The sequence below is a fragment of the Candoia aspera genome, chromosome 6, assembly GCF_035149785.1.
Source record: "Candoia aspera isolate rCanAsp1 chromosome 6, rCanAsp1.hap2, whole genome shotgun sequence".
NCBI lineage: Eukaryota > Metazoa > Chordata > Lepidosauria > Squamata > Boidae > Candoia > Candoia aspera.
In genome coordinates this window covers 49,913,537-49,926,664 of record NC_086158.1, presented here as the reverse complement: position 1 = coordinate 49,926,664, position 13,128 = coordinate 49,913,537, and the positions used below count along the sequence as shown (strand labels likewise).

General features: G+C 42.1%; 1 protein-coding gene across 2 annotated transcripts in view; it reads right to left on the bottom strand.

The window, feature by feature from the left end:
• Positions 1 to 13,128, bottom strand: part of PDCD11 (programmed cell death 11) — a 39,999-nt gene that overhangs the window by 17,581 nt on the left and 9,290 nt on the right. For both annotated transcript variants that reach the window (XM_063307109.1, XM_063307110.1), the window contains exons 6-14: positions 12,725 to 12,848; positions 12,184 to 12,365; positions 5,203 to 5,310; positions 4,546 to 4,752; positions 4,080 to 4,204; positions 2,933 to 2,993; positions 2,444 to 2,590; positions 1,437 to 1,688; positions 450 to 593 (exon numbers count right to left, since the gene is read on the bottom strand). In XM_063307109.1, the coding sequence (XP_063163179.1) occupies positions 450 to 593; positions 1,437 to 1,688; positions 2,444 to 2,590; positions 2,933 to 2,993; positions 4,080 to 4,204; positions 4,546 to 4,752; positions 5,203 to 5,310; positions 12,184 to 12,365; positions 12,725 to 12,848 (1,350 nt within the window). The remainder of the gene's footprint in view (positions 1 to 449; positions 594 to 1,436; positions 1,689 to 2,443; positions 2,591 to 2,932; positions 2,994 to 4,079; positions 4,205 to 4,545; positions 4,753 to 5,202; positions 5,311 to 12,183; positions 12,366 to 12,724; positions 12,849 to 13,128) is intronic.

Below are 13,128 nucleotides of genomic sequence, written 5' to 3'. Positions count from 1 at the left end.
TTGCATTCTAGCATTTCCTGTTTAGTAGCATGTTTCTTTGCTGGCAATTAAGAAATGAAAACAAGGAGAGTGAAAACTGTATGATTAATATTAGAGCTGGTTGTGTTAATCAAAATTGCACCCTCTCAACTACCTCCTTACAGGAGAAAAGTATTTTAATCCTCCTTAAAAAGGAGTGATATGTGCAGAAGGGGTGGGGGAACTAAATTGAATTTAATTATTGAATTAAATATCACTATTGAATTACCAGTCTCCACCACCTTTTTTATCTTTTGTTTTGAAAAAATAAGAATTTTGTCAGGGTTGCTGAAATTGGAACTTTTCCTCTCCACGTATATCAGGGAGTGACAAAATATCTTGAATTATCCTTGATGGTTTTAACTTGTGCCTCTGAAGTACACTGGTATCCTTCTCAAGAAAGAGAAAAGATTTATTTTAGAATAAATTACCTGTCCAGTTTCATATGCCATTTCATGGTTCTTTGAAGTCTCTGTTTTTCCGGCATGCTTCGCAACAGCATTATCTGCCAACCTGAATGAAAGCAACAATCTTTCCTGCTCAGGCTCACATTTTAATACACTCACCTTGACCACCTGTGGTTAAAAAAGAAAAAAAAAAGGAAAAACATAAACAAATATAGTTAAGTATATTCAGTTCTACACATTGAGGATCAGTTTGCCAATCACACTAAACTGGTTTAGCAACAAAGCTGTCTATGAACTGATCCACCATGTTTAGTATGAGTTATGAATGAGGAACCTTACCTTTATCCGTTTGGAAAAAAAGGAATGAAGACTAAACAAGCCACAGACTACAAAATACTGCTTCATTCTCTGATTTCTTCCAGAGCAACGTCTTAGTTAAGATGGCATTCTCTGCTTTCTTCTGAGCAGAGGAAATCAGACTCCTGTTTTAATACCACATGCTTAGGATGGTAACCAAACCATGGATAGGTCATTAATTGTACAACTAATTTGGACAGAGCCAGCAGGTACCAATGGACCCAGTCCCTCCATATCACCATATGTGTAAATAGTCACTGTTAGATTGAGGCTGAACCTTTATACATACTAAATGCACAAGTGCCATGCATTCCATAACAACAGCATTACATATTTGCTCCTAAACTCTCCTTTATGTCCTATCTCTACTGTATTACCAACTTCTTTTTCACTTGGAAATTCTGTAACCATTCATTGGACAAGTGTACTGGTATAGATTCATTTACTATATTGTGGCTTTTTTCATACATTGATATGTCTAACTTAAATGTTCTGTTTTCAAAAAAAGATAAAATATTCCGTATTGCTGTCAATATTTTAAAAGATAATCAATCATTGCACGCATACCGAATGTGTTATGTAAGCATAAGCAGTTCAGGTAGCTGTTTTACCTGCAATAATCAGGGGTGCTTTTTACTTCTACCAAACACTTACCTGGCCTTCATAGAAGGCTTCTTGAGGAGCGGTTAAGGGTAGCATACCAAGTTCATTAGTGGGTACCAAGCCCCTCACATCATTATAGAATTTCACAATGCAGCCAAATTCCTTAACACACACAACAAAACCATGAGTGATCAGGCCTGGCTTGGCATCTTCAAAACTGGCAAGGACAGGGAGTTTGGAATTCACAAGGGTTCTCTTAAGAGTCAGAATAAGCTTCTTTGTTTCAGGATTGGAGACAAGTACCTGGGAAAACAAGAGATTGGACTTATGTTTGTTGAGTAACAAAAGTAGCTTCAAGTCAGGAAAATGAAAGAAATTCCAAGGGGATGACTAGTTTATTCAATTGGAGTTAAATGCCCTTGGTGTGACCACTAAATTCAGAAATGTAAGAGTCACTAAACCTGGAAGACAACTGGGAAGGAATGTATTTCCTTACATTATAAATATGATAATGAACTAACTCTGAATGCAAATAATTTAAAATGGAAGTAACCATTATCCTTCAGAGATACTTTCCCCCAAACTGGTGCCCTTGAGATACATTGGAATAATTCTACACTTGCCCTCTTAGGAATGACTTCAGTAAAGTCAATGGATTTTAACCCTACTGTATTAAGAAGACATGCACAAGATTATGATATAGGTAGCATGTTAATATTTAACTAATGAGAAACAGGTGTCAGGAGTTATTTTTAACAAGGCTTAAATATATTTCTAGACATGTCTTCAGGACAGAATACATGGGTTTTTCTTATTTTAGCCTTGGAGATCACTGATTAAGTTAAGCTAAAACACAACAATTTGTTTCAGGGTACCTAGCAAGCATCATGGCTGAGAAAGTTTGCAAATCCAATTGAAAGTTTACCTACATTGTTACAACAGTTTTAATGATAAAGGCAAACTGTTATATGGAAAAGACCAATAATAGTTAAGAAAATTAAATTAAAAATATTTAAAATAAGAGTTTAAATTTAGCTTGTTACAAAAAAAAATCTCACCCGACACTTGACAGTGGTCCCTGCGCTGTATTTCTTCTCTGGCTGTTTCAACTTCACATCTGCAAGATGTAGACAGGGGACAAAGCCCTTTATACGCTCAGTGACCTTCACCTCCATGCCCAAGGTCTTCAGAGTCAACACTTTTCCCTAAGAATCAAAAAGAGAGAGCAGGTAACAGAAAATCAAAATATTACAAGGCATAAACAAATCATTTAACATTTCTTCTTCCTCTTAAGCATGTCAACAATTCATAACTCACCTAGTAGGAATCATACTGATATTTATAATGGCTCTATGAAATAAATATAACAGAACAAAATAGCACTGTTCTACCAGTTACACAGAATTTGGGATCAAATAAATATATCAAAAACGTCAATATTCTTTCAGAAATATTTGAATAAAATCCTTATTCTGAGGTTTCTTCAGTTATGATAACTGATTTACTGAAAATATAGAAGCAGATGTTTTTTTTCTTATTGAACTTACTTCCAGCACTTGCCCAGGATGTATATCATGGTATCTCAGAAATGGAGCATTAATAATATGTCTACAAGCATAAGAAGAAAGAAAGTAATTGATCTTTGGCATGAAAAAGTAAACAGGATGAACTTTAAATCCCCAGCCCACTTTACCTCACCTTCTTAAGCAGGTCAACAATCACAGAATCATTTTCAATCTACACACAAAATATTTTTGATAGGATTGTGCAAATTGGCTCCAATCTGAATCATGGATTTGATCCAAATCATCAATCCAATTTGAAGATGTGGAAAATGAAGCAGTTTGATCTGATCCTTCAGTTCAAAGTGTCTAATCAATTTTCTGAATTAGAAGCATCAAATCTGATTAAATTTTACAATATGATGTTGTATTGTAAAGTTGATGTGACGGTTTGATCAAATTGGCTTCAAATCAACTATCTGAATCAAAGCTTTACAGAGAATTCATGTGAAAAGGTATTCAGTAGCTTACTCATCTAACAACAGCTGCTTCAGATTTAATAGGGCCTAAAATCTCCAACACAACATTGGTCCCAATTCTCCTTTTTGTTTGCCCCTTACGCCCCTACCACTGCTTCCTGAAAGGCACAAAGTTGCATTATTAGCTATGATAAGCCTTCAGGAAACCTCTGCAACTGTGTCATACAGCCTAGTGAAAAATGCTTTGTTACAATCTTCTTTAATCTGAGTTATAGTCTAAGAGGTTGCTTACAATGTTTACATAATTTTTTGTCATGTAAACAGTGACACAAGGGCAAGATATCTGTATCCAAATAAAGCAGAGAAATTTAATAATTTGTGAGTCACGCTGCTAGCTCTTTTATAGCATTCTACCAAACTGGGGATTCTTGAATTAAAACACAAAGGTTGGAAATACAAAAAATTGATGTTAAAGTAAGAATGTGCAGTTAACTCTAGTTAACTCCACATAAGTATTTAGGTGTGCATTTAAGTCTTCCTGAAAGCAATGGGACTTCAGCACTCAAGAGAACTGAAATATATCAGTTATCTATGAGGCATTTGGAAGTTCCAGCTGCCCTGGGTAGTGTCAGAAAGGGATGTATGTTTATAATATGTACAGAACTTGAAAAATTGATCCATACAAAGTGCATGAAATGAGACAAGAACCTTACTGTTTGAGAGACACCATGACCATGTCATCTATCAAGCTGTAGTCAATAATTCGGCATGTATGTTTACTTCCAGGCTTAAACACCTCAGGTTTGAAAGATTTGGAAGTATTTGGAAGATACTTTAGCTATAAAAAATATATATAAATATTAGATCCAGTTTTTTTCTCATGTACCATCAACCCTGCTATAACACAAAAGACATGATGTCTTAGATGCTTGGTCAGTGACCAGATTCAAAAGCCTCATATTTAATTTTGATATTTAAGCCAACAAATATCCTTAAGGATGGTTGAATAAAATGAACAACAAACCAAAAATAAAACCCTTACAACACATGTGACAATAACAACTATTCTACATTAAAATCCCCCTCTCTAAATCTAGTGTCTAAACTGCCAGAGAGGAGAAAAAAAGGTGGTACAACTCTGGGTGGTGTACAAGTTGAAGCCACCGTTACGTTACTTACATGTGCAAAAGCATGACTGCCATCATCCAGTATGAAAACAGCACCAATTTTTTTGAGAAACATCTTTACTTTTGAGTCCACTACTACCACACCAATCCGATCACTGGAAAGTTGGCCAAGCTGGATGCCAGGCTGAAGGAAAACTGGGCGCAAAGAAAGGCGAATTGCCTTGGAGGCAGGATTATTTGAGAGAATACAGGCTTTCACCTGGAAGGGGGGAAAAAAAGAAGAAAGTATTTTATTCTATTTGCTAGAGAAAGTATCTGTATGTGGAAAAATACCAAAAAATATTTTTATATGTATTTACAAATTGCCAAAAGATAGTAAAAATATTAAAAAGCTCGACTCCGATGATTTCAAGGACACATCTATGGAGTCTTTCTGTCAGTGACACAGAAGTATTGCCTACTTCCAGGACATTTGTCAACTTCTCAGTCTAGCCTGGTAGTTGACCAACCAACAAACCCCACACCCACCGAGTTTCTAAGCCTGATGCAAGGGTGGATAGATGCTGCCACCTTCTAAGATAATTAAGAATATTACTTTTACTTTTTAAAAAGTTCTAGAATCCATGAATGTGGAGGACTAATAACTTAGAAACGCACCCTTTCATTTACATTTTCATCATAGTTTAAAAATTGTTGCTTACTAACTTACCATCTGATTTGGTGAGAAATGTTTTGTTTTTAGAGAATTCATGTGCATGAAATCCACAATTCCAGTAAAGGAAGACAGAAAACTTAGAGAAATTCCAAAAGAAGACACCTGGAAAAATGTAAAAGGAACAAAAATTCTTTTCTTGGATGGATTTCCTTAAAAGATCTGGAGGAAAAGTGAACCCTTTCAAGGTACTTATTTTGACATTTTAGTATATATTTACCTGTATTAATCATTTTCTACTGAAGTTTCAATTAAATTTCATTTTGTATGCATCACTGAATATGTGAAATTATATATCCTTTAAAAATCTAACAAGGAGATGAAAGCTAGCTAGTAAACACAGATGTTTGCTAACAAAAATATTTTATTTTGCAATTATCCTTATATTTTATTGGCTTTTAAATGGCAAAGGAAGCATTGATGTACAAGATGATTCAACGGAGAGACCTTCCTGGCCACAGCTGCCACCTGCTCTTTGAGCAAGAGCTGTGAGTCCAAGACAAACCTGTCATGTTCATCATTTCAATGTTCTGAATACATCGTAACATTTCGCATGTCACTTTCCTGATCCGTGTTTGCGGAGTGGAGATTTCCAGCCGTGCCAGGCTGTAATCTCCTTACTGTAACTGTGGAATGTATGTTTGGGTTATTGACTGTGTTCAAGGTTACTTTCTCAGGCCGATGTGGGTGACGGTTGCTAACACCTGGGAAGGGGTGGTTGCTAAGCGGGAGCACGGGGCGGGACTGGGTTTGAAGCAAGGGTTTTTAGTTTGTATTTGGCGCGCTTTTGCTCATTCTCAGCTTTCTTTGTATTTGCACACTATTCTTTCAATAAATCAGTTATCCTTAAGTACCTGCTTGTGAGACTGAATCTGTCAGAATAGGCAACCATTACATAAAGCTGAGAATCTCAAAACCCTTATTTCGCTAGCCCCTATCCAGATTCATCTGTGAAGGGGAGCGCTAGCGAGGAACGAACCGAGATTGCAAGAGATGGAGAGCGAGGCATCGAGCGAAGGGGAACTGAACTCCACGGTGGTTAGAGCGGAGAAGGTACCCTGCAGCGACGCTCCGGAGGTTCGGGCAGAACCCAACCCCAACTCGAAGGAGGAGGAGGGACATCAAAAAGTACCAGAAACGACCAGTACGTCGGCTGGTGACTACCTTACTTGGGAGGAGGAATCGGACACTGGGGCGGCTCAAGCCTCCTGGAAGCGGCGGTACCCGCTGTCACCTAAGGTGGTCAGAAAAGAAGCGCCCAAGGGGTCCCCCACCCCTGATCGTATAAAGGTGTTGGAGGCAAAATTAGACTCGGTCAAATTCATGCTGAAGAAAATGTCAATGGGATGGGGGTCACCTGAAAAAGGGAAGGGTCCCGCCGTAGGCATTCCACCTCACCGTCACCCCTACCATCCCCTAGAGGGAGAAGCAGGGTCCGGCATCGAGGAGAGGGGCCCGAGGGTGTCAATTTCGAGGTCCCCTCCAGCGGAGAGGCGCTCGCTAGGGGCCGTACAAAGGGCTAAGCGGCCAGAAACTGCAAGACCCCCACCCTTCACAGTAAAGTTCGATGGGGACCCTACCAAATTGTCCTTCTTCATAACTAATGCTAACAGTTATATGGAGGATTGGGAACAGGGGTTCCGGTCAGAGCGGGGGGAAATAAACGCCATTGCTACCAAGCTGAAGGGGAGGGCGGCCGATTGGTATGTACAGCTGTGCCAATCGAACGGTCCGGAGTTAGAAGACTTCGAGGAATTTCTGTGGGCGTTATGGCAACATTTTGAAGACCCGCTAGCTCAGGAAAGAGTGAAGCGGGCATTAAAGGGACTGTACCAAGGGTCAAGATCCGTGGCAGATTATGCGCTGGAATTTAAAGCACTGGCAGGGAAAGTGGAGGATTGGTCCCAATCCACGCTGGTGGAGATGTTCAAGGATGGACTGGAAACTGAGGTTCTGAAGTGGTCGCTGGGGCGTGAGGACCCAAGAACCCTATATGACTGGATTCAGCTGGCGAGCAGTGCTGAGCATGCCCTAGAGACGTTTGCCCACCGAAAATCGATGAGATATGGGAGATTCAGTAAAGGGTCCCGCACCTCGGCTCCTCCAGGGAAATCCAGCCAGCGGACCTGGGAGGAAGAGAAGGAGCGACGCTTTGCAAGAGGGCAATGTCTGCGGTGCGGAAAAGAGGGGCACCGAGCAGCGGCATGCCCGAAAGGAAAGACCGAAGACCGGCCGGGAAAGTCATCTGGAAAATCTCCTTCCCTACCAAGGAAGATGAAGGCGGCGCTGGCAGAGGTCGAACCTGAGGAAGTCCCTTTCTTTGGGGATGAGGAGGAGGCTGTTGTCAATCAGCCGGCGGGAAATGCCAGCCACCTGCTTTAAAGGGCGCCGCTGGGCAGGTGGAAGAGGAAGGGTGCGATCACGCTTCAGTGAGTGGAAATTTCCCTACCATGACAGTGAAGGTGAAATTGGGGTCATGGACAAGAACTGTGGAAGTGTGGGCAATGGTTGATTCAGGGTGCTCACGGTGTTTAATGCACCCTGACGTGGTAGCTGCGTTAGAGTTACCCACGTTCCCTTTGAAACGGCCCATGATCTTCACCCAATTGGGTGGATCTACAGCGGGGGGGGGAAACCGGTAACTCACTCCACAGGGATGGTAGCATTGCAAATGGGAAGCCACTGGGAGAAACTGCCTTTTGTGGTAGCGCCTATGGGGGGTCCGTTTGTCATTTTGGGGATGCCTTGGTTTGTTCAGCAGAACCCACACATAAATTGGGTGCACAGGACTGTGACTTTTGCAGATGGATTCTACAAAGCCCCTGAGGGGGATGAATTGGACAACGGTGAGGTGGGGAGGGCGGCAGCAACAACTTCGCAGCACCTTACTGATCCACTAGACGGACTGCCGGAACAATACCAAGACTTTGCAGATGTGTTTGGCGAAAAGGAAGCGGATCAGCTACCGCCGCACCACAAAACTGACTGTGCCATAGACTTTATCCCTAATGCAAAGTTGCCTAAGCCAAAAATTTATGCTATGACCCAGAAGGAACTGGCAACGCTAAGAGAGTTTGTCGATAAAAATCTAGCCAGGGGTTTTATCGAACCAGCCAGTTCCCCAGTGGGTGCTCCTGTTATATTCAGACCAAAGAAAGATGGGACTTTGAGATTATGTACAGATTTCCGTGGATTGAATGCAGTCTCAATATTGAATAAATATCCCGTCCCGTTAATCAAAGACATGTTATCACATCTGGCGAAGGGGAAAATATTCTCTAAGTTGGACCTGAGGGAGGCATATTTCCGCATTCGTATAAGGGAGGGGGATGAATGGAAAACTGCTTTCAATTGTCCTCTGGGCTCTTTTCAATATAAAGTGTTACCTTTTGGGCTGGCGGGAGCGCCTGGGGTGTTTATGCAATTGATCAATGAGGTCTTGCATGACCATTTATTCAAAGGGGTCTTGGTGTATTTGGATGATGTGTTAATCTATACTGAAACAATGGAAGAACATATAAAACTGCTTAGACAAGTGCTCAGCAAGCTGAGAAAGGCTGAACTGTATGCTAAATTGTCCAAATGTGCTTTTCATAAATCTCAAATTGACTATTTGGGCTATAGAATTTCAGACAAGGGTATTGAAATGGATCCAGCTAAGATTGAAGCCATTCTAGCATGGGAGCCACCACGCACGTGTTGGCAGCTCCAAAGTTTCCTCGGATTCGCGAACTATTATCGACAGTTTATCCAAGGGTTCGCAGGGATAGCGTTGCCCCTCACTGAGTTACTTAAAACTAAAGGGCAGGGGGACACACGGAGGGCAAAGAATCCAGGGGCATTGTTGAAATGGACGCCCGCATGCCAGGTGGCTTTTGACAAGCTTAAAAAGCTATTCACAGCAGAACCCATTCTACAGCATCCCGATCCTAGCAAGCCATTTGTGGTGCAAGTGGATGCTTCTGATTTCTCCATTGGAGCGCTCCTGCTACAAGCAGATGAGTCGGGATGTTTGAAGCCTTGTGCTTATCTCTCCCGTAAATTCTCTGAGACTGAAAGGCAGTGGCAAGTTTGGGAGAAAGAGGCTTTTGCTGTTAAAGCTGCTTTAGACATTTGGCGCCATCTGTTGGAGGGGGCTACCCACCCTTTCGAGGTTTGGACTGACCACAAGAACCTCGAAGCACTCAGTGCACCTCGTAAGCTCAACCCAAAGCAAATCAGATGGGCTCAATTCTTCAGCCGTTTTGATTTCAAGCTAAAATTTATTCCAGGAAAGAAAAACTTTCTGGCTGATGCACTTTCCCGCAGACCCCAAGATTCTAGCACTGTGCCTGATGTGATAGGTACACTATGGACAGAGCCGCAATTGAGTCTGGCAGCTGTGACCCGCAGCCAGACTCGCGCGCAACAACCAGACGCGTCACTTTCACCCCGTCCGGGACGTCTGCCAGTTCCCTCTGACTTGCAACAACAGTTTCTTTCCCAATTGAAATCTGACACTTGGTTGCAAGACAAATTTACACAATGTTACTTTTGACCGCCAGTTTGCTTGGAAGAACGATCGTCTCTATGTGCCTGAGGCTTTGTGCAAAGACATTTTGCTCCGTTCCCATGATGACAAACTGGCTGGGCATTTTGGGTTTGTTAAAACGCTCCATTTGGTTAGACGCCAATTCTGGTGGCCAACGCTAAGGCGGGATGTTAAAGACTATGTTGCCTCCTGTCTTGTATGTGCTGGCTCTAAACGGAAGGTTGGTAAGCCCCAAGGGTTGCTCCAACCAGTGGCCAGTCCCTCTCACCCCTGGGAGGAGATTTCTATGGATTTTATCGTGGATTTACCTCCAAGCCAGAGGAAAACGGTGATTTGGGTTGTAAAGGACTTCTTCTCAAAACAAGCCCATTTCATTCCATGCACTTCCATTCCCTCAGCACAACAGCTAGCCCGCCTCTTCTTTGTACACGTGTACAGGCTCCACGGGAGCCCCTCCCGTTTGGTGACTGACAGAGGCACACAATTTACTTCCCAGTTTTGGCGGGCTTTTATGAAATTGGTGGGCACTCAACAAGCGCTGTCCACTGCGTCGCATCCTGAGACTGACGGATCTACGGAGGCGCTTAGTTCCACACTGGAGCAATATCTGCGTGCTTTTGTTGACTATCAACAAGATAATTGGGTCGATCTCCTGCCCTTTGCTGAAGTCGCCTACAACAATGCAGTGCATCAGAGCACTGGTCAGGTGCCCTTTCGCACTGTCTTTGGTCGAGATTTTGTGCCCATTCCTGAACTGCCTCACCCAACCTCTCCTCCTTCGTCCCCTGCAGACTGGGCAGCGCATCTGGGGGACTCCTGGCCTAAAATAAAACAAGCTCTTGCTGATGCCCAAGCTGCTTACAAACGCTTTGCTGACACCAAACGGGCACCTCAGCCACCCTTCAGAGTTGGAGATAAAGTTTACCTCTCCACAAAATTTATTAAATCTCTGCAACCTTCTAAGAAGTTGGCACCGAAATTCGTGGGCCCTTTTCCTATTGTGGCCCAAATTAATCCTGTGACTTTTAAGTTGGATTTGCCTCATAATCTTAAACGTTTGCATCCCGTTTTTCATTGCAGCTTGCTCAAACCCTTTCACCACTCGGATCGCTGGCATCCGCAACCCCCACCACCTGCTCCCGTTATGATTGATGGCCAGCAGCACTTCAAAGTCCAGGAGATTCTAGATTCTTGACGCCTTCGTTCTACTTTGCAATACCTGGTCCGATGGAAACATTTCCCTCATCCCGAGTGGGTTGCTGCCCACGATGTTCACTCCCCTCGTTTAGTGGCCCATTTTCATGCTGCCTATCCTACTAAACCCGCTCCTTAAGTTCGCATTTTTTTTAAGGGGGGCGGTATGTCATGTTCATTGTTTCAATGTTCTGAATACATCGTAACGTTTCGCATGTCACTTTCCTGATCCGTGTTTGCGGAGTGGAGATTTCCAGCCGTGCCAGGCTGTAATCTCCTTACTGTAACTGTGGAATGTATGTTTGGGTTATTGACTGTGTTCAAGGTTACTTTCTCAGGCCGATGTGGGTGACGGTTGCTAACACCTGGGAAGGGGTGGTTGCTAAGCGGGAGCACGGGGCGGGACCGGGTTTGAAGCAAGGGTTTTTAGTTTGTATTTGGCGTGCTTTTGCTCATTCTCAGCTTTCTTTGTATTTGCACACTATTCTTTCAATAAATCAGTTATCCTTAAGTACCTGCTTGTGAGACTGAATCTGTCAGAATAGGCAACCATGACAAAACCCCAAATTGTGTGCTAGTTCCTTTTAGAACTAAAGTTGAAAAATCCTGAGAGAGAAATGGTCCATGAACTCCAGCCATTCAGATTTGCTAGGGTTGATCCTAAGCTTGCTCCTTCTTATCCAGACCCCAACACACCCAAAGTACCACACCAGAACCTTGACAGCATCACTTGGTAGGCCCAGGTCAAGATATACAATTGTATCATCAGCAGATTGTTGATGCCTGACCTCATGATGTGGGATGACCTTGCCAGGCAGTTTCAAGTTTTTTGGGACTCCACAATCACTCCCCCTTTACCAAGATTGAATGGAATTGGGCTTAGGTTCCTTGAGAACCATGCATTCTTGCCACCCTTGGTTCTGGGGAAGGAATCAAATGAGATACACTTGAAAACCCACCCTCACTTTGAAGGAAATGAAATGAATCCAGATTTATTGCATACCAGTTTTAAGTAGGAAGGCTTATAAATAGCAGTACCTGCCTAAATACTTTCCAACATTATCAGTAGTCTAGCAGAATAAGAATTACAATCAAGCAGATATCTGCTAACTATTCAGACCCTTGGATTAATAGACCCAAAATTTGTTTTTAACCTCAATATTGCTGAGTTATGGCCATTACAAATACAGTTTTCTTTTTCCTTTCTATGCATGTTATCACCATATAAACAATAGAGCATTAATTGACTTTACCTCCTGAACCTGGGCTTTCACCACTAGCCCAGGTAGCAAGCTGGTGAGTGACCAGTTTTGTTCTTCTGTGGCAATGGCTGAAGCAACCTCAGACTGATTGATGGATATGCGGATTATTCTCCCACCATTTTTTACTTCTTCAATAAGGCAGTTCAGATATTGCCCTATCTTCAGTTCAGTCCCTATAAATCCAGCATACAGAATATAATCTCTCATCAGCAATTATTTCCTATAATATTCCTGTTATTAGCATAGCAGGATAATAGCACTTGCTATTTCATTAATTCACCAATTTCACATGAGTGAGAAATAAATATTTAAATAAGCAAAAAACAAACAGGCCTTGCATTAGAAAACCTAAGTAAGAGAAGTTGGTCAAACATGGAAAATAGCTATTGTACATTGATTTAAATATACACACACAAACAACTTTGCAGTGTTTTTTGTCATTATTCATTTTCACAGCTAAGCTTCCATAATCCTTAGAATCACCTACTTCTCCCTCCAGTCCTGCATTCAATACAACCATGCAAAGTTTTACCTTTGTTGAGTGACTGCAGATAACCCTGGGCTTTCTGCCGAGGCAGAAATGCTTTTGTTCCAGGAATACCTATATCAATAAGGTAACCATGGTCTTCTATACTAGATATGCATCCAGAGAGTAGCTGTTCAGAGAAGAAATGTTGAATTAAACATGTTAGAGAGATATATAGAGATATTCATACTGTTCTTTGTTCCCCACCTTTTCTCACTTACTAAGTTTCGCTGAAGAGGAAAAGGTAATTGACTTCCACAATATAAACCTGCATTCGTAACTGCCTGAAACCACCCTGATTGCAGAAGAGGGTTGGCTAATCTTTTTGGAGTTTAGAATACTATGGGTATTCTCACAAAATGATTGCCATTAGGATCTTACTGACACAATGACTGCCACAGTGATCATGG